The 27892-nt window shown below is 36.0% G+C and overlaps 1 protein-coding gene and 1 long non-coding RNA gene across 3 annotated transcripts in view; one reads left to right on the top strand and one right to left on the bottom strand.

The window, feature by feature from the left end:
- Positions 1-618, bottom strand: part of ZDHHC15 (zinc finger DHHC-type palmitoyltransferase 15) — a 111488-nt gene extending 110870 nt beyond the window's left edge. The window contains exon 1 of one of the 2 annotated variants that reach the window (XM_064483026.1): positions 238-618. In XM_064483026.1, coding sequence (XP_064339096.1) covers positions 238-373 — 136 coding nt within the window. In that variant the 5' untranslated portion in view covers positions 374-618. The remainder of the gene's footprint in view (positions 1-237) is intronic. The other variant, XM_064483025.1, reaches the window with a different exon arrangement.
- Positions 492-27651, top strand: LOC135320219 (uncharacterized). The gene is made up of 3 exons (XR_010379468.1): positions 492-626; positions 19092-19126; positions 27510-27651. It is a non-coding gene; the product is annotated as an uncharacterized LOC135320219 (long non-coding RNA).
- The last annotated feature ends 241 nt before the right edge of the window (positions 27652-27892 follow it).

Raw genomic sequence — 27892 nt, 5'->3', positions numbered from 1 at the left:
TTGTGGGTAGGGCCAGGAAATAATGAAAGAAACCCTGGGTAGGAAGCGATGGCGATATGGTGGGAGGGCACAAGAAATATTGTGGAAAGTCAGAGGTTGGAGACAGGGAGGTCTCCTGGGAGCTTATGGAAAACCGCAGTATGAGGGCTAAGAACACAGGGGACACCAGTGTGAAGGGTAGGGCAGACGACTGTGCTGGAGCATAATTTCCCCACCTTAGGTGCCAGCTCCACTTACCCAGGCAGAGTTCAAAGACGTAGGCATAGTAGGACCAGAGCACGACGAGGACGATAACAAGCACTGGCACCCAGGAAAGTACCCGGCGGCAGCACCGTAGCCCCCCGGACAGAGCCATCTTCCAGCCCCGCCGCATCTTCGGCTCGAAGATCGACCGAGCAGGCCTGCTGGCGCTGGGTCGGAACTGCTAGGGCAGCAGCTGGGAGGCGGGAAGGCGCGTTGTGCGGCGCTCCACTGCCTAGCCTGGCGGGAACCGTCTCCCCAAGTCGACACCACCTGTGGGGCTGCAGGGCAGAGTGCGCCCTGCCTGGCACAATAGGCATGAGTCACGGCAAGGAGGAACTGGCTGTGTTGGAGCGGAAGGTGATCCGTCAGGCAGTCGAAGCTGGGTACGCTCAGAGGGAGTGCAGTCCCTCCCCTTTCCTCCTCTCCCACCCCCTTGCTACAGCACTAAGATGCAGGGTTAGACCTCTGCAAAACTGTAAAGCGGAAGAAATTTGGGTCCGCCCATTGCTATTACTGCACTGCGTCCCCCAATCTCCTCTCTGATCTCTGTCTCTGTTTCTGTCTCTTTGTCCCCTCCCTCTCAGTGCTTCCCCCCCACACAGAAGCACACGTACATGCAGTGTGAAAGATGCGAACCATAGCATCTCATGACTTAAAGGTCATCCAGCCCCCTCCTCCCACTGCTTCTTGAACAATATGCTTAACACGTAGTGCCGCAGTTGCTGCTTGGGTAAATCCATTGACAGGGCGCTCCCTCCTTCCTTCTCTTCTTCTATTCCCCCTGATTTAGCTTAGTCCATTTTCAGAATAAATATATTGGTACAGAGAAAACGAGTGAAGGAGACATTAATTCTGTGAGGGATCAGGAAAAGCTACAAAAATAGTGACATTTAAGCTGAGCTTTAACAATAAGAGTTTGCCAAGAAGATGCAGGAAGGACCTTTCAGACAGAGGAAGCAGCATTTGCAAAGACATGGGGTAATGAAATTCCAAAAGTGTTCAAGGAGCAGTCAGTGTGGCTTGAGGATAGGGTGTGTGAAGAGGAGAGGCTGGGATTGAGGCTAGGAATACAGGCTGAGTACAGGGTGTGAAGGTCCTTATAGACCTGCCAGGGTATGTGAACATAATCCTGTAAAGCAGATTATGAACAGCCATTAAATGTTTGGGACAATAAAGTGAAATTATCAGACTTGTATTTTTGTAAAAGAACTGGCAGGATTTTATAGAGGATGGCCTGGAACCAGAGAGACTAATTATTAGGAGGCAATTTAATTCAACAAATGTTTTTGGAGTGGTTGCTTTGTGTTAGATCAACTTTGGTATAAAAGAATGACAAAAAGGGCGTCTGTCCCCAAGAAGCTCATGTTCTCATCAGGGGACTAGGTATTCAATGACTTCAGTACAATAAGAGAAGTATAGTAAGCATTTGACTTTTATGTATTTGATGCTTACTGTTTAATGATTTCCAAAGGTCTGTGACATGAAGAAATTTGTGATTTTGCTGAGACCCATGTTGCTCTATATCCTTTTTCATGGTTATATATGCAGTAAATTTCCTGAACAGGTAAGAACTTTGTTGTTTCCTTTCAGATTAAGTTAACTTCATGGTTGATATTACTAAATTCATGATGTAATGAAATGCAGATTCATTTCAGTTGCAATATTTATTTTAATAGCTCAATTAATGATTTGTGGCCTAAGGTTCTGACAAGGATACTTAAATACTTTTTCAACTTTTTGCGATATAATTGCCAAATATATATACACACCCTTAAGGTGTACAACGTGATTTGATATGCATATACATTGTGAAATGATTACCACAATCAAGCTAATTATGACATCTGTCCCCTCACATAGTTGCCATTTTTTGACAATTATTATTTATTCAGATATATTTGACATACAACATTGTGTAAATTTAAGGTGTACAACATATTAATTTGCAATATGCTTGCCATTTTAGCATTGGCTAACAACCTGTATCACATCATATAATTATAATTCCTTCTAGTGTTGGGAACAATTAAGATTTAATGTCTTAGCAAGTTTAGTGTTTATAATACAGTTTTGTTGTCTGTAATCACTGTACTGTGTATTAGATCTCCAAGACTTATTTATCTACTAGTTGGAAGTATGTACCCTTAAACAACGTCTCTCTCATTTTCCCAACCCTGACTCCCCAGCTCCTGGTAGCCAACATTTTGCTGTCTGCTTTAACAATATCTGTTTTTTTAGATTCAACATGTAAGAGATATGCAGTATTTTGTCTTCCTCTGACTTAACTCACTTAGCATAATGTCCTCAATGTCCATCCATGTTGTTGCAAATGGTAGAATTTCTTTTTTTTTTCTCATGACTGAGTAGCATTTTACATGTATGTTGACTATTGTGAATAATGCTGCAATAAACATGGGAGTGCATATGTTTCTTCAGTAACCTTTTTCATTTCCTTTGGATATATACCCAGAAATAGGATTGCTGGAACATATAATTTGTTCTATTTTTAATTTTTTGAGGAACCTCATACTGTTTTCCATAGTGGCTGAAACAGTTTACAATTCCACCAACAGTGCACAAGGGTTCCTTTTTTTATCTACACTCTCACCAACACTTGTTATCTCTTATCTTTTTGACAATAACCATCCTAACAGGTGTGAGGTGATATCTCATTGTTTGATTTACATTTCCCTGATGATTACTGATGATGAGCACCTTTTTTGCATATCTGTTGGCCATTTGTATGTCTTCCTTGGAAAAATGACTATCCAGGTTCTTTCCATTTTTTACTCAGATTGTTTTTTTTTTTTTTTGCTATCGAATTAATTGTATAAGTGCCTTATATATTTGAGGTTAACCCCTTATCAGAAATATAGTTTACAAATATTTTTCCTGTTCTATGGGTTGCTGTTTCATTTTGTTGATTGTTTGCTGTGCAAAACATTTTTAGTTTGATATAATTCCACATATTTATTTATGCTTTTGTTTCATTTGCTTTTGGTATCATATTCAGAATATCATTATCAAGACTAATGTTAAGGAGCATTTACCCTATGTTTTCTTATAGGAGTTGTATAGTTTCAGGTTGTACATTTATGTTTTTAATCCATTTTGAGTTGATTTTTGTTTGATGTAATATAAGGGTCCAATTTCATTCTTTTGCATGAGGATATCCAGGTCTCCCAGAATCATTTATTAAAGAGACTATCATTTCTGCATTGTGTATTCACTCTTTTTAAAATTGAGTTATAGCCAGTTTACAATGTTGTGTCAATTTCCAGTGTAGAGCACAATTTTTCAGTTATACGTGAACATACATATATTCATTGTCACATTCTTTTTCACTGTGAGCTACCACAAGATCTTGTATATATTTCCCTGTGCTATACAGTATAATCTTGTTTATCTGTTCTACATATGCCTCTCAGTATCTACAAATTTCAAACTCCTAGTCTGTCCCTTCCCACCCTCCTCCCCCTGGCAACCACAGGTTTGTATTCTATGTCTATGAGTCTGTTTCTGTTTTGTATTTATGTTCATTTGCCTTTTTCTTTTTTTTTTTTTTTTTTTTAGATTCCACATATGAGCAATCTCATATGGTATTTTTCTTTCTTTTTCTGGCTTACTTCACTTAGAATGACATTCTCCAGGGACATCCACGTTGCTGCAAATGGCGTTATGTTGTCATTTTTAATGGCTGAATAGTATTCCATTGTATAAATATACCACATCTTCTTTATCCAGTCATCTGTCAGTGGACATTTAGGCTGTTTCCATGTCTTGGCTGTTTTAATTAAATAGTGCTGCTATGAACATTGGGGTGTAGATGTCTTCTTTAGTAGGGATCCTTCTGGATATATGCCCAGGAGCCCCATTGTGTATTCACTCTTGTCGAAGATTAGTAGATTGCCTATGTGTGGGTTTATTTCTAGACCATGTTCTGATTCATTGGACTATGTGTCTGTTTTTATGCCAGCACCATACTGCTTTGATTACAATAGCTTTGTAATAGAGTTTAAAACCAAGAAGTGTGATGCCTCCAGCTTTGTTCTTCTTGCTCAAGATTACTTTGGCTATTCACTCTTTTGTGGTTCCATAAACATTTTATAATTTTTTCTATTTTTATGAAAAATAGCATTCAAATTTTGATAGAGTTACACTGAATCCATAGATCACTTTGGGTAGCAAGGTCATTTTAACAATATTAATTTTTCCAATCCATGACCATGAGATATCTTTCCATTTGTTTGTATATTCTTTAATTTCTTTTACCAATGTTCTAAAGTTTTCAGTGTACAGATTTTTCATCTCCTCAATTTTTATAAGTATTTTTTCTTTTTGATGCTATTGTAAATGATATTGTTTCCTAATTTCCCTTTCAGATAGTTTGTTATTAGCATATAGAAATGTAACTGAATTTTAGTTTGTTGATTTTGTATCCTGCAGATTCACTATATTCATTTACTAGTTCTAGCAGGGTTTTGGTGGAGTCTTTAGGGTTTTCCACATATAAGATCATGTCATTTGCTAACAAAGACAATTTTACTTCTTCCTTTCTGATTTAGATGCTTTTTATTTCTTTTTCTTGGCTAGTTTCTTTAGCTAGGACTATATAGTACTATGTTGAGTAGAAGTCATAAGAGTGAACATCCTTGCCTTGTTTCTTATCTTAAAGGAAAAGCTTTCAGACTTTCACCATTAAGTATGATGTTAGATATGGGCTTGTCATATAGGATCTTTATTAAGTTGAGGGACCTTTTTCTATACCTAATTCATTGAGAATTTTTAATCATGAAAGGATGATGAATTTTGTCAAATGCTTTTTTCCTGTTCCTATTGAGATGATTTTATTATTTTTATCCTTCATTCTTTTGTGGTTCCATATCAATTTTAGGATTATTTGTACTAGTTTTTACACTTGATGTTGTCTCAGAGGTCCTTTAATATGTTCTCATTTTTAAAATTTGTTTTCCTTTTTGCTGTTCTTATGGGTAATTTCCATTATTCTATCTTCCAGATCACTTATGCCTTCTTTTATATCACCTAGTCTGCTGTTAATTCCTTCTAGTGTGTTTTTCATGTCAGTTATTGTATTCTTTAGTTATGGCTAATTATTTTTTTATATTTTCTAGTTCCTTGTGAAAATTCTCACTGTGTTCATCTATTATTTTCCCTAATTTAATTACAATTCTTATTACTAATACTTTGAGCTCTTTATCTGGTAAATTATTTATCTGTTTCATTAGTTGTTTTTTCATTTTTTTCCTTTTCTTTCATTTGAACCAGATTCCTCTGTCCTCTAATTTTGCTTCACTTTTTCTATCTCTGTGAAATTAAGTGAAGTGGTTACCTATCCCAGTCTTGAAGTGGTGTCCTTGTGTGGGAGCATCCTTATGCAGTCTTTGTGTGCCCAGTGGCTTTGGTGGGAGAGCTGGATCTATAGGAAGCAGAAGTCACATCTTCCCCCAGGGTGTGCTGGCAGTTATCACCTTAGTAAGTGGTGGGGCTGGAGATGGAGTGGCTAGAGCTAGAGCCAGAGCAAGGTGTGAACCAGGGCTTCTCTGCTTAGTGGCCAATACCACAATATCCAAGGAAGTGTTGGGTCCCAAGCTGCTGGAGCAGAAGCCCTGAGGTTTAGGTCCCTTTAAGTGTGTATTTTCTGTGCTCCCAATATTGGCACCTCCACTCCAGAGGAGAGCAGTACTGGAGCAAGAGGGGCTGGAGCAGGTGCCCAGTGTGGGCCAGGAGCATGCTGGTGCAATCCTGACACACCAGTCAGAGTTCTAGACTGCTCCTGATCTGCCAACCCCATGAATGCCAGTAATGGCTGTCCGTGCCCTGTTAGGATGCTGTGCTGGGTCTGAGCATCTATAAGCATCCCCCACAACTGTGCCCTTTCCTCGGCCACAGCAGCCTCCATTCTAGTGTGAAGCTGTGCCTCAGAGCAAGAGGGGCCAGAGCAGATGCTTGGCTCAGGCTGGGACATGCTCTGGGGCAGTCACAGGAAACTGGCCAGAGTCCCAGGCAGTTTCACTCTTCTTCCTATGCCTTGTTTTGGTAGTTAGCAAGCATGTGCGCACTCTTCACGAGTGAATTCCCACTGGTTTTCAAACCAGCAAAGGGAACTCATGCTCCCAGTGTCAGACTCTACCCAATGTGTGGTTGGAACTGCTCACTCCCTAGGAAGGATCTCCAATCCCATGTAATGCCCCTCCTCTTCTGTGTTCCCTCCTAAGGTCGCAGGTCCTAACCTGATCACTTTCTCCCCTTCCTACCCAATTCTGTATGAATCTTTCTTACAGACTTGATTGTCTAAGAGTCTTTCTGCCAGTCTCCAGTTTGTTTTCAGTGAGAATTGCTCCACGTGTAGATGCATTTTTGATGTGTTCATGGGGGGGAGGTGAGCTTCATGTCCTCCTACTCTGCCATCTTGATCTCCTCCTGTTTGGTTCATTCTTATGGTTTCTAGTTCTTTAAACTGAGATTAAAATTCTCAGTTTATTCATGCATTGTCTTTTTCTTATTTTTTTAGTTGCCTGTGTTCTCTTGCATTTCATTTGGCTTCTTTAAGATGATTATTTTGGATTCTTTGTCAGGCAGTTTATAGATCTGCATTTCTTTGGGATCGGTTTCTGGAGCTTTATTAGTTTCCTTTTGTGGTGTCACATTTGCCTGATTCTTCATGATCCATGTAACCTTGTGTTGGTGTCTGTGCATTTAAAGGAGCAAACATCTTTTCCATTCTTTACAGAGTGGTTTTGGTAAGTAGAGACCTTCTCCTGATGGGTCTCTGGGCTGAGAGTATTGCTTTTGGGGTCTCAGTTGAGTGGGATTAGAGCGGGTCACATGGATGTTGCTGGGTTCACAGTAGGGTCCACAGTTGGTGGGCCTGTTACCAGGTGTATGGACAAGTATAACTCCTGCTGGGTCCCTAAAAGAACTCCCACTGGGTCACTAGGTGGTTCCCTTGGTGGGCAGGAATAGCACCAGACTGTGTCTTAGAAGGGCTGGAACCAAGTCACAGGGGTGCTACATCATCCACAGCAGTGTTTATAGTCTTCAGGCCTCATACTGAGGATATGGGTAAGTATGCTTCCTGCCACATGTCTAGATGGGCATGACTACTCTCAGACCATGGCTGAGAGGACTAGAGACAAATCACACGGCTGCTTCAGAATCTACAGTTGGACCAAAGTTGATGAGTATGTCATTCAGGTCATGGGAGGGTATGTCTCCTTGTGGTTCTCTTGGAAGATGATGCTGATGGCAGGACCAAGGCCAGATGGGGCTATAGCTGAGTTAGGGGACAGGTCTGTTTTTGTATCTGTAGCCAGGATCACAGTTGGCAGGCTTACCACAACCACTTGTGTGCATGCCTGCCTTCTCAAAATGACCCTCCTTGGTGTTGGGCTCTACCGGGATTTTGTAATCTCCTACCTGGATTCCAAAGTGCTCCTAAAGGCACTTTTGTCTGTAGATTGCTGCCAAATTATTGTTACTGTTGGGGGATATGTGCTGTGGACTTTCTGTTCTACCATCTTACTCTAAATTTACCATTATTCATGAATTTTGGGCTCTTGGAACATATCTCTTGAGAATGTCAGTGGTATACTATTTAAACCAGGTAGCCTTGAAGAGGCAATGATTAAATGTGAAAGGGAAAATCTGAGCTGGGTTTTGAATAATGAACAGATAGATTACCAAGAAGATAAAGGGTGGAAGTAGGAGTTAAAGGGAAGAGGATTCGAGGAAGAAAGAAATATACTGGCTTTGTGAAGCATCACAGCATACTTGAAGGACTGCAAGCAGTCTGATCTTGCTGAAAGATACTACAATAGTCTAATCAAGAGGAGACAGAGAATGTAGGGAGGTGGAAGAGAGGGCAAATGTAAGAATGTTTTTGGGAAAGAATCAACAGAACTTGATGACCAATTGGCAAGTGAGGAGTGAGATAAGTCAAAGCTAACAACCATATTTCTATCTTCAGTGCCTGAATGAACAGTGTTGTAAATCACCATGATAGGGTCTATGGTGAGAAGAGTGGCTTTAGTGAGGGAAGATGATGACTTTAATTTTTAGACATGATGAATTTTGTCTATATCCTCCTCTCACATGGTAAGCCAAGGCATCAATAAAATAATCTGGGGCAGGGGGCTTATGAGAGAGATAGCTCATATTCAGAGTAGCATGGAGGGGTAAGAGTCACAGAGACAATCCACTGATTGTTTTATAAATAAAGTGTCAGTGAAACACATTCATGTTCATTTGTTTAACTTATAGTTTGTGGCTCCCTTTGCACTATAACAGCACAGTTGTGTAGTTGTGACAGAGATCATATGACATTCAAAACCTAAAACCTTTACTGTCTGGCTCTTTGTGGAAAATGTGTGACATCCCCTGGTCTAGGAGAAAGATAAGGTTTAAAGACCAGAGTCCAACTACAGACATCAAGACTAGAGGATCAAAATCTCATCCAGCCACTGTAAGGAAGGAAGTGGAGATTGGCCAGGATGGAGGTGGGGGTCTCATGGGGTTCAACATAAGAACAGGGAATTTTCACCCAAGGCATCTTGGGATGCCTCAAACAGAGAACAAGCTGAGCTGAAAGCAGTATAGAAATATAGGGACTCAGAAACATGGGGGATTGACTGGAGGTTATTCCAAGTCAAATAGTGCTAAATGCAGGAATTTGTAGCTGAGACACATAGCCAAATGCCCAGAGCCAAAAAGATTAAAATATGAGAGCTAGAAAAAATACAGTTGAATTAGGATCAGTAGCAATAGTGAGTGGGGTGGATGGGTAGTTGAGGTAGTGAGAAAGAATGTCAGAATGAAAGTGTGTTTTGAGAGGTAGTGAGGGAAGTCTGAGGTGATTGCTAGAACATCTGTTAGTGTTTACAGCTTGGTTTTAACAGTCCAGTGAGATGTGATATTTTGGTGGGTCAATTAGATTAAGAGAACAATGCCAGATCAGACACCCCCTTTTCTGAGTCAGGGCACACTGTTCTTAGGTTTGCCTAAAGGAAATTTATAATATTCTGGAGTGTTTTATGGTGCTCTCATAACTGCTTTTCTAGCTGATTCACATCCAATTGCACCAAATACTGGAACTGATTAGTAACAATGGGAGTCTAGTACTTGTTTTACCATGTATTCTGTTTCCCCAATACGGAGTTTCCCAGATAGGTGGAGAGGCATGGAATAGCTTTAATGGGTAGGATCTGTTAGGAAGTAGGGGAAGACATATTGAAACCATTTGTGTGGGAAGTAATTGGAAATTGAAAGGCTAGCATGGTCTTCAATAGCCACAGATAAAATTGACAGGGTTGGGAGATGCTGATGTATCTGAAAGAGAGCAAAATAGCATGTCACACTTTATATCTACCCTGGAGCTATTTAGCATATTGTCTTATAGATATTCTTGAGTGGCCTTTACCTCTTCTGGATATTATGGGGACTGCCAAGATTGCAGTATTTGCTCAATGGTATGGGAAAGCTGTGGGGGCGAAAGCCACAGTTGTGGATCAGTGTTTGTGTAGAGTGGGGTGAATTGTTGTAAACAAAGTCACTGTGGTAGAGTACAACTAGTCATATTGTTTGAGGAGGTAAAATAGGGCAGGTACACTTCCAGAACTTGGTTAAAGCATGCCCGTTGCTTTAATTGTTGTTCTACAGGTATTTGGCTGATATAGAGGTGGCTCTGCATGTGGAAGGCCTGAATAGTGCTTTTCAGATCAGGATATTAAGTGAGGGTCTTGGGCAAATTTTAGGTTGTTATAAAATTCATGGAGATGGAATACTTCTTTGATAAAGAAAGTGACAGTAGTAGTTATGAATGGGAATCCAGGAAAGGAGATAAAACATACCATGTTAGTGAGGATGTCTACTACTTCCAATATGGAATTACAATTTTAGGAAGGAGAAGGATCCACATTGGAGTCCAATAAAGTGATATTTCATAGAGGATTTGGTGGTCAGGATAGCATAGGGTAATACTTTGCGCCTTTCAGGCCTATCTTCAGTCTGAGACCACACTGGTGTACAGTAGGTGCTCAGTAAATATTTGTTGCATGAGTGAATGAAGTTTTCACTTACTAGTCATGTTCAGTATTTTGAATAGGCTGTAGTGTTCCTTCAGTGTAGTGTGGAAAAACTACATACCGGTAGTAGAGGTACTCCCACCAGGACTTACAACGATCTTTGACCATTGGGATTATCTGAAGTGGTTAAGTAAATAAACATCTTATGTCAGAGATTCCCAAAACTATCCCCAGGTTCAATGATTTGCTAGAAAGGCTCATAAGAATCAGTATATAGTTTTATTTGTGGTTAAGACTTATTGTAGTGATGCAGTAAGGACACACAGCTAGATCATAATGGAAAAAGACACAGATGGAGTCTGGATGAATCTCTGTGCAGGCTTCCTTATGCTCTCTTCTGCCTGTGAAAGGTTACACAGAGTGTACTCTATGCCCATCAACAAAACTACAGCAATATATGTGAAATGTTGTCTACTTTAGAGGTCCATTAGAGACTTAGTGTCCAAGATTTTGGGGGGACTAATGACATAAGCACCCCCTTCCTAGGACATACACAAATTCCCAACTCCCAGAAGGAAAGCAGATGTTCATTATTAAACCAAATTATTTGCACAAAATAGTCTAGGCACAGTGAGCCACCCAAATCAGTTAACTGTTGACTGGTAATACTCCAAAAGGCAAGTTCTCAGATGCCAGCTAAGGACCAAAGTTATAAGCAGGCTCTTCTAAGCATAGTCGTCTCAGATCTGCTACATTAACTCTTTTCTACGCAGCACCCATCTGCTATGGTACAACTGATATTGATGACCAGGATATTCTCAAATCAGATAATCTTTCAGAATAAGGATTCCTCTACCACCCCTCTGATATTTGACTGCTGTTTTTAATCTAGACTCATAGGAAAAGGAAAAGTTAAAATATTTGTAAAAGAAAGTCTACCTCACTGCCTCACTGAGTTTTTTCTGGAATCTGCTGCTCTAAATTATAATGATTAGATTAAACTTCCATGAAATTTTGGAATCCTTCAAGGTATTGTTCTCCATGTCTTGATAGTGGCTTTGATCATCAAATTCTTTTTCTCACATTGGGTGACTGCCTTTAGCCATGCTTATTTTTTTGCTTGCTTGCTTTTCTTTCCTTCTTTCTTTCTTCCTTCCTTCCTTTCTTCCTTCCTTTCTTTCTTTCTTTCTTTCTTTCTTTCTTTCTTTCTTTCTTTCTTTCTTTCTTTCTTTCTTTCTTTCTTTCTTTCTTTCTTTCTTTCTTCTTTCTTTCTTTCTTTCTTTCTTTCTTTCTTTCTTTCTTTCTTTCTTTCTTTCTTTCTTTTCTTTCTTTCTTTCTCTTTCTTTTTTCTTTCTTCTTTCTTTCTTTCTTTTTTCCTTTCTTTCTTTTCTTTCCTTTCTTTCTTTCCTTTCTTTCTTTCTTTTCTTTCTTTCTTAGAATTAGAGGCAGATGAGTAGTTTGCCAAAGTAAATAGATAGATCTAGTTAGGCCAATATTATGGGAAAAGTAGTTTTTAGCTCCTGAAATGTGACTGTTCTGCATAACTTTCCTTTCCTGGACAATTCCTTTAGTGGAGTGGTCATTATGAAAGGATGGTAAAGAAACTATCAATAATATCCAGCAACCCCAGGAACTGCTGAATACCCTTGATTATGTGGAGAATGTCTCAGTATACAAATTCTAAAATTTTCTCTAGAATTATGTGGATGCCTTAGCTCAACATAGTTCAAGAACTCCTCTTTCAGGATTTTAAAAGCAAGTTTGATCTAGAAATGATAGTGCTATACTTAGTCTAAAATATAAAAGAGTGTTATTCACTTTTATCACAGATGTCATTTAGAATTTCCTTTTCCTTGGGAATTTAGGTCAATGTATCTTGAATTCTCAATTTCACAACCTAGGCAATTCCAGCATTCTCCCCATGATTTCTATGAATGTTCAATCTTACATCTTCACGTATGCCTCTTTGCTGTTTAGAGACCCTAGATATTAGTGATTGCCTAAGGCTTCGGCTGGGGAGAGAAGTATGAAGGGAAATGGGGAATGACTGCTAATGTGTTACTTTTGGAGGTGATGAAAATGTTCTAAAACTGAATTTTATGATGGTTACACATTGCTTTGAATTTACCAAAAACATTAAATTGTACATTTTAAATGGGCGAACTTTATGGTATGTGAATTATATCTCAATAAAGCTGTTATTTTTTCTTCAGTAATGCTTTGGGAATTCTAGGTCTTTGATGGTTCCATATAAATTTTATTATGATTTGTTCTAGTTCTGTGAAATATGTCCTGGGTCATTTGATAGGGATTGCATTCAATCTGTAGATTGCCTTGGGCAGTGTGACCATTTTAACAATACTGATTCTTCCAATCCAAGAGCATGGGATATCTTCCCATTTTTTTAAGTCTTCTTTAATTTCCTTCATCAATGGTTTATAGTTTTCTGTGTATAATTCTTTCACATCTTGGTTAGATTTATTCCTAGGTATTTTATTACTTTGGGTCCTATTTTAAAGGGGATTGTTTCTTTATTTTCTTTTTCTGTTGATTTATCGTTAGTGTAAAGAAATGCAACTGATTTTTGAACATTAATCTTGTAACCTGCTACCTTGCTGAATTCTTCAATCAGCTCTAGTAGTTTTTGTGTGGACCTTTTAGGGTCTTCTATGTATAGTAACATATCGTTGGCATATAGTGACACTCTACATCTTCTTTTCCAATTTGGATCCCTTTTATTTCTCTCGCCTGATTGTTGTGGCTAGAAAGAGGCTGGAGGGATAACTCTCCCAGACTTCAGAAAATGGTACAGAGCTACAGTCATCAAGACAGCATGGTATTGGTACAAAAACAGACATGTAGATCAATGGAACAGAATAGAGCCCAGAAATGAACCCACAAACTTTTGGTCAACTCATCTTTGACAAAGGAGGCAAGAATATACAATGGAATAAAGACAGTCTCTTCAGGAAATGGTGCTGGGAAAAATGGACAGCAGCATGTAAATCAGTGAAGCTAGAACACTCCCTTACACCATACACAAAAATAAACTCAAAATGGATCAAAGACTTAAACATAAGACAAGATACAGTAAACATCCTAGAAGAAAATATAGGCCAAACATTATCTGACATACATCTCAAAAATGTTCTCCTAGAATGGTTTACTCAAGCAATAGAAATAAAAGCAAGAATAAACAAATGGGACCTAATGAAACTTACAAGCTTCTGCACAGCAAAGGAAACCATAAGTAAAACAAAAAGACAACCTACAGAATGGGAAAAAATTTTTGCAAATGAAACCGACAAAGCTTGATCTCCAAAACAAATAAGCATCTCATATGACTTAATAAGAAAAAAACAAACAACCCAATCCAAAAAATGGGCAGAAGACCTAAACAAGCAATTCTACAAGGAAGACATACAAATGATCAATAGACACATGAAAACTTGTTCAATATCACTAATTATCAGAGAAATGCAAATCGAAACTACAGTGAGGTATCACCTCACACCAATCAGAATGGCCATCATTCAAAAGTCCACAAACGATAAATGCTGGAGAGGCTGTGGAGAAAAGGGAACCCTCCTACACTGCTGGTGGGAATGCAGTTTGGTGCAGCCACTATGGGAAACAGTATGGAGATTCTTCAAAAGACTAGGAATAGACTTACTGTATGACCCAGGACTCCCGCTCCTGGGCATATATCCAGAAGGAACCCTACTTCAAAATAACACCTGCACCCCAATGTTCATAGCAGCACTATTTACAATAGCCAAGACATGGAAACAGCCTAAATATCCATCAACAGATGGCTGGATGAAGAAGTGGTGGTATAGTTTACAATGGAATACTGCCCAGCCATAAAAACCGACAACATAATGCCATTTGCAGCAACATGGATGCTCCTGGAGAATGTCATTCTAAGTGAAGTAAGCCAGAAACAGAAAGAAAAATACCATATGAGATCACTCATATGTGGAATCTAAAAAAAAAAAAAAAAAAAAAAAACCCAAAGCGTAAATACAAAACAGAAACAGACTCATAGACATAGAATACAAACTTGTGGTTGCCCGGGGGCAGAGGGTGGGAAGGGATAGACTAGGATTTCAAAATTGTAGAATAGATAAACAAGATTATACTGTATAGCACAGGGAAATATATACAAGATTTTATGGTAGCTCACAGAAAAAAATGTGACAATGAATATATGTTTGTTCATGTATAACTGAAAAATTGTTCTTTACACTGGAATTTTACACAACATTGTAAAATGATTATAAATCAATTAAAAATGTTTTAAAAAATAAAGCCATTATTTTTTAAAAGTAAGAACGTATGTAGATTTGTTGGAATTGTCAGATTTACCACCAAAAGAGTGGTAGCAGTTTGCCTTCCTACCTTCAATGTATGAAAGTGCCTATTTCCTCATCGTCTCACCAGCCTTGTCCTATTTTTGCCAGTCTGATAGGTGAGAAATGGTGTCTCTGTGATTTCACTTTGTATTTCTCTAATTTTGAATGAATTTAAATTTTTTTGTATGTTTATGAACCGTTTTTATATCTTCTTTTGTGAATTGTCTATTTACATTTTCCCCCATTTTTCTATTGGGTTTCTGGTTCTGTTTTTGGGTGGGGGTAATCTTTTCATTCAATTCTTAAAATTTCTTGGTAGATTAGGTATAACAGCCCTTGTCTGTCAGCGCCCACACTTTTTACCATTGACACAATGACCATCTACTGCCACTCTGCTCTGGTGCTTTATCCACTTTAACCCCATTCTTCTCATCTCTGTAATTGGAAGTGGCTCAAATACTTGTAATAGAATAATTTACATGTAGTGTAGGCTGTTAAAACTCACTATCTAGGACCATTTTTCAAGGTTGAACCACTCTGAATCTCCACCAGTCATGGGGAAATGGAGGCAAATAGAGCAGCTTGATAGCCTATTCTAGGGGGTTTGAGGAAGTCTTTGATTCCAAGACCTTTAGCTATTTATTTTTTCTATAGTCCCAGCCCTACAAGGTGAATAACCTACTATCTCTTTGTTGCAATCTTTCTGGCCATCTCCCCAGTGCTAATAAAACAAGGTGAAATCACTTTCTGGGGTAGCAAGATTTCTTTGCCTTGGCCAGCAGTATATGGAAGAGAGCAGTGAAGGAGATCCAACATTCTGTTTCCTGGACTGTAGATCAGCTTAAGGAAAAAGCTATAAAGCTTTTGTTTCATTACAGTCTTATCTGTGCCACTGTCAGAACCTTGTCCAGCATCCTTAGTATTCTCCTTTTTGGAATGAACCTGCCGTATCTTTTTTTGGCTGTCCCTTGACTTCCTTCAGCTGCCTTCCCCTTGACAAGCTGGAAGTTACTTTAAAAATTAAAAATGCAATTATCATATGACACAGCAATTGCATTATTGAGTATTTATCACAGAGAAATGGAAATGTATGTCCACACAAAAACCGTACATCAATACACATATGGCTCTATTCGTAACAGCTAAAAAGAACCCAGATGTCATTCAACAGGTGAATAGTTAGACTGTGGTGTAGTCAAACCATGGAACACTACTAAAGAACAAACAGGAATGAGTTATCAATCCACACAACAAATTGGATGATTTTCAAAGGCATTATGCTGAGTAGAAAAAAAATCCAGTCTCAAAATGTTACCTAGGGTACAATTCTATTTATGTGTTCTTCTTGAAAAGACAATATTAGTGTCAGAGAACAGATCAGTGGTTCTCAGGGATAAAGTGTGGTGGTAGAATGTGAGTAGAAAATCATAGCATGAGGAATTTTTTTGATCATGTAACTTTTTTTTATTATGGTTATGGTAGTGGTTATGCAAATCTATACCTTTGTTAAAATTCATAGAAGTGTATACCAAAATAATCATTTTTGATTTAGTTTAATTTTAAAAATAAACTAAGCTTTTTTTCTTTTAGTATCAGGGTGATTATAGCCTCTTAGAATGTGACTGGAAGGGTTTCTTCCTCTGAAAGTTTTTGGAATAGTTTGAGAAGTACAGTTGTTAACTATTCTTTAAATGTTTGGTAGAATTCAACTGTGAAGCTGTCTGGTCCTGTACTTTCATTTGTTGGGATTTTTTTCTGTCATTGGTATATTACAGTATATTGTACAGTATAGTATTTTGAATATACTATATTAAATTTCACTACTGTTAATTGGTCTACTCATATTTTCTATTTCTTCCTGTTTAGTCTTGGGAGATTGTACATTTCTATGAATTAGTCCATTTCTTCTAAATTGTGAACTTTATGGCTTATAATTGTTTGTAGTAATTGCTTATGATTCTTTGTATTTCTGTGGCATCAGTTGTAACTTCTCCTTTTTCATTTCTGATTTTATCTATTCGGGACTCTCTCTTTTTTTCTTGATGAGTCTGGCTAAAACTTTATCAAATTTGTTTGTCCTTTCAGAGAGCTAGTTCTTCATTCCACTGATCTTTTCTACTGTTTCTTTAGTCTCTATTTCATTTATTTCTGTTCTGATCTTTGTTATTGCCTTCCTTCCACTAACTTTGGGTTTTGTTTGTTCTTTTTCTAGTTCCTTTAAGTGTAAGGTTAGGTAGTTTATTTGAGATTTTTCTAGTTTCCTGAGGTAGGTTTGTATCAATATGAACTTCCCTCTTAGAACTACTTTTGCTGAAACCTATAGATTTTGGATCATTGAGTTTTATTTCACTTGGCTTCAACAGTTTTTTAGTTTTTAATTTGATTTCTTCAGTGATGCATTTGTTGTTTGGTAGCATATGGTTTAGGCTACACATGTTTTTGTTTTGCTTTTTATAATTTTTTCTTGTGGTTGATTTCTACAAGAAAATTTGTGGTCAGAAAAGATGCTTGATATGATTTCAGTCTTCTTAAATTTATTGAGACTTGTTTTGTGGCCTAGCATATGATCTATCCTGAGAACATTCCATGTGCACTTAGAAAGAATGTGTATTCTGCTGCTTTGGGATGGAATGTTCTCTATATATATTTTAAGTTTATCTGGCCTGATGTGTCATTTAAGGCCAGTGTTTCCTTATTGATATTCTGTCTGGATAATCTATCCATTGATGTAAGTGGGGTGTTAAAGATCCCTAATATTATTGTGTTGCTATCAGTTTCTCCATTTATGTTTGTTAATATTTGCTTTGTATATTTTAGTGATCCTATGTTGGGTGAATATATATTTACAGATGTTATTATCTTCTTGGATTGATCTCTTGATCATTGTGTAATGTCTTTCTTTGCCTCTTGTTACAGTCTTTGTTTTAAAAGGTTATTTTGTCTGATATAAGTATTACTACCCTACTGTTTTTTGTATTCATTTGCATGTAATACCTTTTTCCATCTCCTCACTTTCAGTTTGTGTATGTCTTTAGATATGAAATGAGCCTCTTGTAGGCAACATATGGATAAGTCTTGTTTTTTTAACCATTCAGCCACTCTATGACTTGATTGGAGCATTTAAATCATTTACATTTAGAGCAGTTGTTGATAGGTATGCACTTATTGCCATTTCATTAATTGTCTGGGGGCTGCTTTTGTTTTTCTTTTTGTTCCTTTTCTTTTTCTTCTTTTTTTTTTTTTTTGCTCTCTTTGGTTGTGGTTTGATGACTATCTAAAGTTTTTTTGTGTGTGTATCTATTATGTTTTTTTGGTTTGTGGTTACCATGCTCTGTGTGTGTGTGTGTGTGTGTATAGATATTATTTTAAGTTGGTGAGTTGATGATCTTTTAAATTCAACACATTCTAACAATCCTGGGTTTTTACTGCCCTCTCCATTACATTTAATATTTTTGACATCATATTTTATTACTTTTTGTTTTGTCTATCCCTTAACTACTTACTGTGGATATAGGTGATTTTGCTACTTTTATCTTTTACCCTTCCTACTAGCTTTATAAATGGTTAATCTACTACCTTAATGTATAGTTACCTTTACCAATGAGATTTTTCCTTTCATAGATTTCATACTTCCTTTCATGTGTCCTTTTTTTCCACTTAGAGAAGTTCCTTTGTTATTTCTTGTGAAGCCAAGGTAGTGGTGCTGGACTGTTTAAGCTTTTGCTTGTATATGTAATGTTATCTCTCCTTCAACTCTGAATGATAGCCTTTCCAAGTAGAGTATTCTTGGTTTTAGATTTTTCTCCTTTCATCACTTTAAATATGTCTTGCCACTCCCTTCTGGCCCATGAATTTTCTGCTGAAAAGTCAGCTGATAGTGGTATAGGAGCTCCCTTATATGTAAGTAGTTGCCTTTCCCTTTCTGCTTTTAATATTGTCTCTTTATCTTTATTTAACTTTAAAAAATTATTTAACTACAACATTGTGTTATTTTCAGTTTTCAGCTTCAGATTCTTTTTATCTAGTTTATATATCATTGTGTGTATCTCTTAATCCCATACTCCTAATTTATCCCTCCCCCTCCACTTTCCCTTTGGTAACCATAAGTTTGTTTTCTCTGTCTGTGAGTCTATTTCTTTTTTGTAAATAAATTCATTTGTATCTGTTTTTAGATTACACATATAAGTGATATCATATGATATTACTTTTTCTCTTTCTGACTTACTTCATTTCATATGATAATCTCTTTGTCCATCCATGTTGCTGCAAATGACATTATTTAATTCTTTCTTATAGCTGAGTAATATTCCATTGTATTCTTAACCATATTATTAAACCAATTGTCTATTATGGGGCACTTTGGTTGTTTCCATGTCTTGGCTATTATGAATAGTGCTGCTATGAGCATTGGGGGGCATATATCTTTTCTAATTGGAGTTTTTGTCTTTTCCAGATACATGCCCAGGAGCGGGATTGCTGGATCATAAGGTAAATCTATTTTTAGATTTTCAAGGAACCTCCATACTCTTCTCCATAGTGGCTTCACCAGTGTACCGTCCCACCAACAGTGAAGGAGGGTTCCCTTTTCTCCACACCCTCTCCAGCATTTATTATTTGTAGACTTTCTGATGAGAGCTATTCTGACTGGTGTGAGGTGATACCTCATTGCGGCTTTGATTTGCAGCTTCTCTAAAAATTAGTGATGTTGAACATTTTTTTCATGATCTTATTGGCCATTTGTATGACTTTTTTGGAGGAATGTCTGTGTAGGTCTTCTGCCCATTTTTTGATTGAGTTGTTTGTATTTTTGATATTGAGGTATATGAGCTGTCTGAATATTTTGGAAATTAAGTTTTGCCAGTTGTATTGTCTTAAAATATTGTTTCCCAGTTCATAGGTTGTCTTTTTGTTTTGTTGATGGTTTCTTTTGCTGTGTAAAATCTTTTAAGCTGGATTAGGTCTGATTTGTTTATTTTTGCTTTTATATCTTTTGCCTTGGGAGACTGACCTAAGAAAACATTGTTATGATATATGTCAGAGAATATTTTGCCTATGTTCTTTTCTGGAGTTTCATCATACCATGTCTTGTATTTAGGTCTTTAAACCATTTTGAGTTTATTTTTGTATATTGTATGATGACATGTTTTAATTTCATTGATTTGCATGTTACTGTCCAGCTTTCCCAACACCACTTGCTGAAGAGACTGTCTTTTTTCCATTCTACATTCTTGCCTCCTTTGTGGTAGACTAATTTACTATAGGCACATGGGTTTATTTCTGGGCTATTTTGTTCCATTAATCTATATGTCTGTCTTTGTGCCAATACCACACTGTTTGAGTTACTGCAGCTTTGTGATATAGTCTGAAATCTAGAAGGGTTCTACCTCCAGCTTTGTTTTTTTTTGTTTGTTTGTTTGTTTTTTTCCTAAGGATTGCTTTGTCACTCTGGTCTTTTGTGGTTCTTTTGACTTTTTGATAACAGGTGTGAGGTGGTATCTCTTTGTGGTTTTGATTTGCATTTCTCTGATGATTAGTAATATTGAATATCTTTTCATATATGTTGGCTATTTGAATGTCTTCTTTGCAATAATATCTATTCAGTTCTTTTGCCCATAGCTTAACATGGCTTATTTTTGGATATTAACCCCTTACTGGATATATGATTTGCTAATATTTTCTCCAATTCCATAAGTTGTCTTTTTATTTTGTTGATTGTTACCTTCCTTTACTGTGGAAAAGTGTTTTAGTTTGACATAGTTCCACTTGTTTAGTTTTGCTTTTGTTGTGCATGCTTTTGATGTCATAACCATAAAATCATGTCAAAATCATACAATATCAAGAAGCTTTTCCCCCTATATTTTCTTCTAGAAATCTTGTAGTTTTAGGTGTTATATTTAAGTTTCTAATCCATTTTGAATTGATTTTTTATGTGTGGTATAAGGTATAAGATCAATTTCATTATTTTGCATGTGGATATCTAGTTTTTCCAGCACCATTTCCAGATAGAAGAGACTGTTCTTTCCCCATTGTGTATTCTTGACATCTGTGTGGAAGGTTAGTTGACCATATACACTTTTTTTTAATTGAGTTATAGTCAGTTTACAATGTTGTGTCAATTTCTGGTGTATAGCACAGTTTTTCAGTCATACATGAATATACATATATTCATTGTCATATTCTTTTTCACTGTGAGCTACTACAAGATCTTGACTATATTTCCCTGCGCTATACAGTATAAACTTGTTTATCTATTCTATATATACCTGTCAGTATCTATAAATCTTGAACTCCCATCTGTCCCTACCCACCCTCCTCCCCCCTGGCAACCACAATTTGTATTCTGTTTCTGAGTCTGTTTCTGTTTTATATTTAAGTTCATTTGTCTTCTTTTTGTTTTGTTTTGTTTTTTGATTCCACATATGAGTGATATCATATGGTATTTTTCTTTCTCTTTCTTGCTAACTTCACTTAGAATGACATTCTCCCAGGACATCCATGTTGCTTTTTATGACTGAATAGCATTCCATTTTATAAAAATACCATGATTTCTTCATCCAGTCATCTGTTGACGGATATTTAGGCTGTTTACATGTCTTGGCTATTATAAATAGTGCTGCTATGAACACTGGAGTGCAGGTGTCTTTTTGAAGTAGGCTTCCTTCTGGATATATGCCCAGGAGTGGGATTCCTGGGTCATATGATAAGTCTATTCCTAGTCTTTTGAGGAATCACCATACTGTTTTCCACAGTGGCTGCACCAAACTGCATTCCCACCAATAGAGTAGGAGGGTTGCCTTTTCTCCACACCCTCTCCAGCATTTGTCATTTGTGGACTTTTGAATGATGGCCATTCTGACGGGTGTGAGGTGATACTTCATTGTAGTTTTGATTTGCATTTCTCTGATAATTAGTGATATTGAGCATTTTTTCATGTGCCTATTGGCCATTCATATGTCTTCCTTGTAGAATTGCTTGTTTAGGTCTTCTGCCCATTTTTGGATTGGGTTGTTTGTTTTTTACTTATTAAGTCATATGAGCTGTTTATATATTCTGGAAATGAAGCCCTTGTCAGTCTCATCTTTTGCAAATATTTTCTCCCATTCCATAGGTTGTTCTTTTGTTTTGCTTATGGTTCAAATACGCTTTTACCAATATTGAGTCTTCATACCCACATAAATTTAGTTTTTAAGGCTTTTTTGACATATAACATTGTGTAAGTTTAAGGTATATAACATAATGATTTGATATATGTATATATTGCAAAGTGATTACCACAATAAGATAGTTAATGCCTCTATCACCACACACGGTTACCTTTTTTTGTGGTGAGAATTTTTAAGATTTTCTCTCTTAGCAGTTGTGACATATATAATACAATATTTTTAACTGTACTCACTATGCCGTACATCACATCTCCCTGAACTTATACATCTTTATAATTTAAAGTTTGTACCCTTTGACTACCCTCACCCATTTCCCCTAACACCCCCTGCCCCAGGAAAATACCAATCTACTCTCTGTTTTTATGAGTTCAGAATTTTTAGGATCTACATATAAGTGAGATCATGTAGTATTTGTCTGTCTCTATTTTACTTATGTCACTTAGCATAATATCATCAAGTTTCATTTATGTTGTTGCAAATGTCAGGATTTCCTTCTTTTTTATGGCTGAATAATAATATGACCTTTATTATGTTGAGGTACTTACCTTTTATACCTAAGTTGTTGAGAGTTTTTATCATTGAAGCATATGAAGTTTTATCAGCTGCTTATTCTGTATCTATTAAGATGATCATATGGTTTTATATGACTGACAGTGCTATAAACACTCATGTGCAGATTTTTGTCTGGACATAGTTTTTGAACTCATTTGGGTAAATACCAAGGAATGTGATTGTTGCTAGTGTGGTAGGAGTTGGTATAGTTTTCTAAGAAACTGCTAAAATGTCTGAAAAACGGCTGTAACATTTTACTATTCCACCATCAATGAATGCAGGCTCTTGTTCCTCCACATCTTAGTCACTGTTTTATTTATTTATTTGTTTGTTTGTTTGTTTGTTTGTTTGTTTATTTAATTTTGTGCTCTGGATCTTCGCCATTCAAATAGGTGTGTAGTGTTATATTGTTTTAATTTGCAATTCCATAAGGGCACATGATATTGAGCATCCGTATGTATGCTTATTTGCCATTTGTATATCATCTTTGGTGAGGTGTCTGTTCAGATGTTTGCCCATTTTTTGTTGAGTTTTTTGTTTTCTTATTGCTGATTTTTAAGAGTTCTTTGTATATTTAGAATAATAATCCTGTATTAAATACTTGTTTTGCAAATATTTTCTCCCAGTCTGTTCCTTGTCCATTCATTCTCTTAAATTTTTTTAACGAAGTATGGTTGATATACAATGTTATATAAATTTCAAGTGTACAGTATAGTGATTCACAAATTTTGAAAGTTATATTACATTTATAGCTCTGATAAAATATAGGCTATATTCCCCATGTTGTTCAATATATCTCATAGGTTATTTTATACATAATAGCTTATACCTCTTAGTCCCCTCCCTCTTTCCTCTCCCCACTGATAACTACTAGTTTGTTCTTTATATCTGTGAATTTGTTTCTTTTTTTGTTACATTCACTAGTTTGTTTTATTTTTAGATTCCACATATAGGTGATATCATACAGTGTTCATCTTTCTCTGTCTGACTTGTTTACTTAGCATAATATCCTCCAAGTCCATCAATGTTATTGGATTCATCCATCATTCTCTTAACTGTGTCTTCACAGAGCAGAATATTTAAATTTTAGTGAAATCAAATTTATCAATTTTTTTTCATAGATTGTGCTTTTGGTGTGGTGTTGTATCACTAAACACAAGGTTACCTAGATTTTGTCTTATTTTATCGCATAGAAGTTTTATTAATTTGCTTTTTACATTTAGGTCTATAATCTCTTTAGAGTGATTTTTGAGAAAAGTGTAAGTTCTGTGTCTAACTTTATTTTTGGCATGTGGATATTCAGGTATTCCAATGCCATTTGTTAAAAAGACTATATTTTTCTCCATTGAATTTACTTCGCTCACTTTTCAAATACTATCTGACTATATGTATGTAGGTTTGTTTATGAGCTGTTTTGTTCCATTGATCTGTTTCGAACCATTTGTTTGTTTTTTCTTTCAGCGGTACCACGTTATCTTGATTACTATAGCTTTATATTAAGTAATGAAGTCAGGTAGTGTCAGTCCCCCAGCTTTGTTCTTCAAGACTGTATTGGCTATTCTGGGTCTTGCCTTGCAAATAAACTTTAAAATTGGTTTGCCTATATCCGCAAAATAACCTGGTGGAATTTTGATTTGGATTGTGCTGAATCTATTAACACAAGTTGGGAAGAATTAACATTTTAACAATATTGAGTCTTCATAACCACGTACATGGAATATCTCTCCATTTAATTTTCTTTGGTTGCCTTTATCAGAGGAGTTTAGTTTTCCTCATATAAATCATTTATGTGTTTTATTCATTTCACATATAAATATTTTGTTGTTTTGGTGCTAATACAAATGTTGTGTTTTTATTTTTAAATTCTTACTGTTCATTGCTAGTGTATAAAAAAGCAATTGACATTTGTATATCAACCTTGTATCCTACAATCTTCCTAAAATTGCTGATTAGTTCCAAAAGTTTGTTATTGCTGTTGTTGATTCTTTAGGATTTTCTACATAGACCATCATGTAATATGCAAACAAAGACAATTTTATTTCTTCCTTCTCAATCTATGCACCTTTACTTCTTTTCTTGTCTTAGTATATTCACTAGAACATCCAGTACAATGTTGAATAGGAGTGGTGTGAGTAAATATACTTGACTTGTTCGCGATCTTAGAAAAACATCTAGTTTCTCACCATTAAGTGTTGTAGTGATTAATTTTGTATGTCAGCTTGACTGGATCATGAGATGTCCAGATACCTGGTTAAACATTATTTCTGTGTGCTTCAATGAGGGTGTTTCTTGAAGAGATTAGTATTTCAATCAGAGATTGAGGACAGTGGATTGCCCTTCCCAATGTGGGTGGGGATCATTGCATCTGAAGAGGGCCTAAATATAACAAAAAGATGGTGGAAGGAAGGATTTACTCCCTCTCTGCCTGACTGCATAGCTGGAGCATCAGTATTTTTCTACCCTCAGCACTCCAGCAGTCCATGCTCAGACTCAGACTGGAATCTACACCATTGACTCTCAGGTTCTCAGGCCTTTGAACTGCATCACCAGCTTTCTTGTGTCTCTGGATTGTAGACAGAAGATTGTGGGAATTCTCAGCCTTCATAATCACATGACACAATTCCTTGTTATAAATCTCTTTCTGTCTCTATCTCCATCTCTAATCTATATTTCTATCCCTATCTCTATCTTTAGATAAAAATGATTTTGTTAAATGCATTTTATACATTTATTGATAGTAAATTATTTTTCTTCTTCAGCCTGTTGATGTGATAATAGGGGACATTAGTTGATTTTCTAACTTTGAACTAGCCTTCCATGCTTGTAGTAAATCCCACTTGGTCATGGTATGCAATTCTTATGCATTGCTGGATTTGATTTGCTAATATTTTGTTGAGGATTTTTGCATTTATGTTCATAATAAATATTGATATGTAATTTTCCTTTCTTTTAATGTCTTTGATTTTGGTATTAGGATAATGCTGGCTTCATGGAGAGAGTTAGATAGTATTTCCTTTAATTCTATTTTTTGGATGACATTGTGAAGAATTGTTATTTGAATTCTTGAAAATTTGGTAGCATTCACCAGTGAACCCATTTGCATCTGGTAGTTTCTGTATGGGCAATTATTTATTTAATTACATATATTAAAAATTATTTTATACATATATGTATATATGTATGTATGTTATATATAACATATAAATGTATATATACATATATAGGTATATGTATATAAATATATGCATATACATTCAGATTTTCTATTTCTTCATGTGTGAGTTTTGGTAGATTATGTCTTTCAAAGAATTACTCCATTTCATTTAGGGTATCAGATTTGTGGGCATACAGTTTTTCATAATATGCCATTATTATCCTTTAATGTTCATGAAATCAGTTGGTATAACCCTTTTCTAATTATTAATATTACTAATTTGGATCTTCTATTTTTTTTTCATAGTTAACCTGGCTGAAGGCTTATAAATTTTATTGATATTTTTAAAACTCCAACTTTTGGTTTTGTTGATTTTCTCTGTTAATTTCCTGTTTTCAGTTTCATACATTTCTGCTCTAATTTTAAAATTTCTTTTCTTCTACTTACATTGGATTTAATTTGTTCTTCTTTTTCTGGTTTCCTAAAGTGGAAGCTTGGATTATTGATTTTAGATCCTTCATCTTTTTTAATATATACCTTTAATGGTACAAACATCCTTCTAAGTCTTGCTTTTGCTGTATCCCACAAATTTGATGAGTTGCATTTTCATTTTAATTTAGTTCAAAATATTTTAAAGTTTCTGTTTAGACTGCTTTGATGCATGTATTGTTTACACTCCAAGTATTTGAGGATTTTATTGCTGTCTTTCTGTTTTTGATTTGTAGTCGAATTCCATTGTGGTCTCAGTGTGTTCAATGTATGATTTCTATGCTTTTAAATTTGTTAAAGTATGTTTATGACCTAGAATGCCATTTCTCTTTTTTTTTTTCATTTTGTGTAAATGAGTTTATTGATGAAGACAAGGTCAAGTGTCCCCCAAACCCCCCTCCCACAAACAGATCCCAAAAATAAACGAATGATAAGCTTAAGAATTTGTGTTTGGTTCCTCTTTATATTTATTTATCTCTTTGTTGATATTCTCATTTTAAAATATATTCTAACTTCTGTAGTTTTTTGTTCATGTTCTCCCTTAGCTCTTGAGCATAACTAAGTAGATATATATCCTGCTTGTTGTTCTCTTAACTTTATGGATCTGTGGTTCGGCATCTATCATTGATTTTTGAAAATTCTTTATCCTTATTCAAATGTTTCTCTTCTTCTATTCTCTTGTTTCCTTCTAGAATTCCAATTCTGCATATATTACTCTGTGAGATATTAACCTCCAGCTCTTGGGTGCTCTTTTCTCTATTTTGTGAAATTTATTGTCTAGAAGTTTCATTTGGGGTAATTTCTTTTTATTCTTTGGAGCTTAAACATAGTTTGTATTTTATCATTTTATTTTTAATACAATTTTAAAGGTTATTTTCCATTTACAGTTATTACAAAATTATTGGCTATACTCCCTGTGTTATACAGTATACCCTGAGCCTATCTTATACCCAATAGCTTGTAGCTCCCACTCCCCCACCCCTATATTGCCCCTACCTCCACAACTGGTAACTACTGGTTTGTTCTCCGTATCTGTGAATCTGCTTTTTTGTGTGTGTTATATTCACTAGTTTGTTGTATTTTTTAGATTCAACATATGAGTGATACTATATAGTACTTATCTGTCTCTGTCTGACTTATTTCATAGCATAATGCCCTCCAAGTCCATCCATGTTGCTGCAAATGGCAAAATTTCATTATTTTTTATAGCTGAGTAGTACTCCATTGCATATATGTACCATATAGTCTTTATCTGTTCATCTGTTAATGGACATTTGGGTTGTTTCCATGTCTTGGCAATTGTAAATAATGCTGCTATAAACATTGAGGTGCATGTATCTTTTTGAATTTATGTTTTTGGGGTTTTCTGGATATATACCCAGGTTTGGAATTGCTGAGTCATATGGTAGTAGTATTTTCAGTTTTTTAAAGAAACCTTTATACTGTTTTCCACAGTAGCTGCACAAATTTACATTCCCACCAACAGTGTACAAATGTTCCCTTTTCTCCACAGGCCCGCCAACAGCCTATAAAACTCAGCATTCAAAAAAAAAAAAAAAGCCCAACAACAACAAACTGACTTTAAAATAGGTAGAAGAACCGAATAGACATTTTTCCAAAGAAGAAATGCAAATTGCCAACAGGTACGTGACAAGATGCCCAACATTGCTAATCATTAGGGAAATGCAAATAAAAAACACAATGAGATATTCATACCTGAGAGAATGCCTATTATCAGTTTGGGTAATTTCTATTAATTTTTCTTCAAGTTAGCTGATTATTTCCTTCATTGATGAGTCCACTGATGACATTCTTCATTTCACTCTGTTTTTTCATTTCTTGAACTTATATTTGAGTTTTTCTTATCATTTTAATATCTATGGTAAAATTGTTCCA

The sequence above is a fragment of the Camelus dromedarius genome, chromosome X, assembly GCF_036321535.1.
Source record: "Camelus dromedarius isolate mCamDro1 chromosome X, mCamDro1.pat, whole genome shotgun sequence".
Taxonomy (NCBI): Eukaryota; Metazoa; Chordata; class Mammalia; order Artiodactyla; family Camelidae; genus Camelus; species Camelus dromedarius.
Note: the sequence above shows the minus strand (reverse complement) of the source record. Positions and strands in the feature narration are given on the sequence as shown.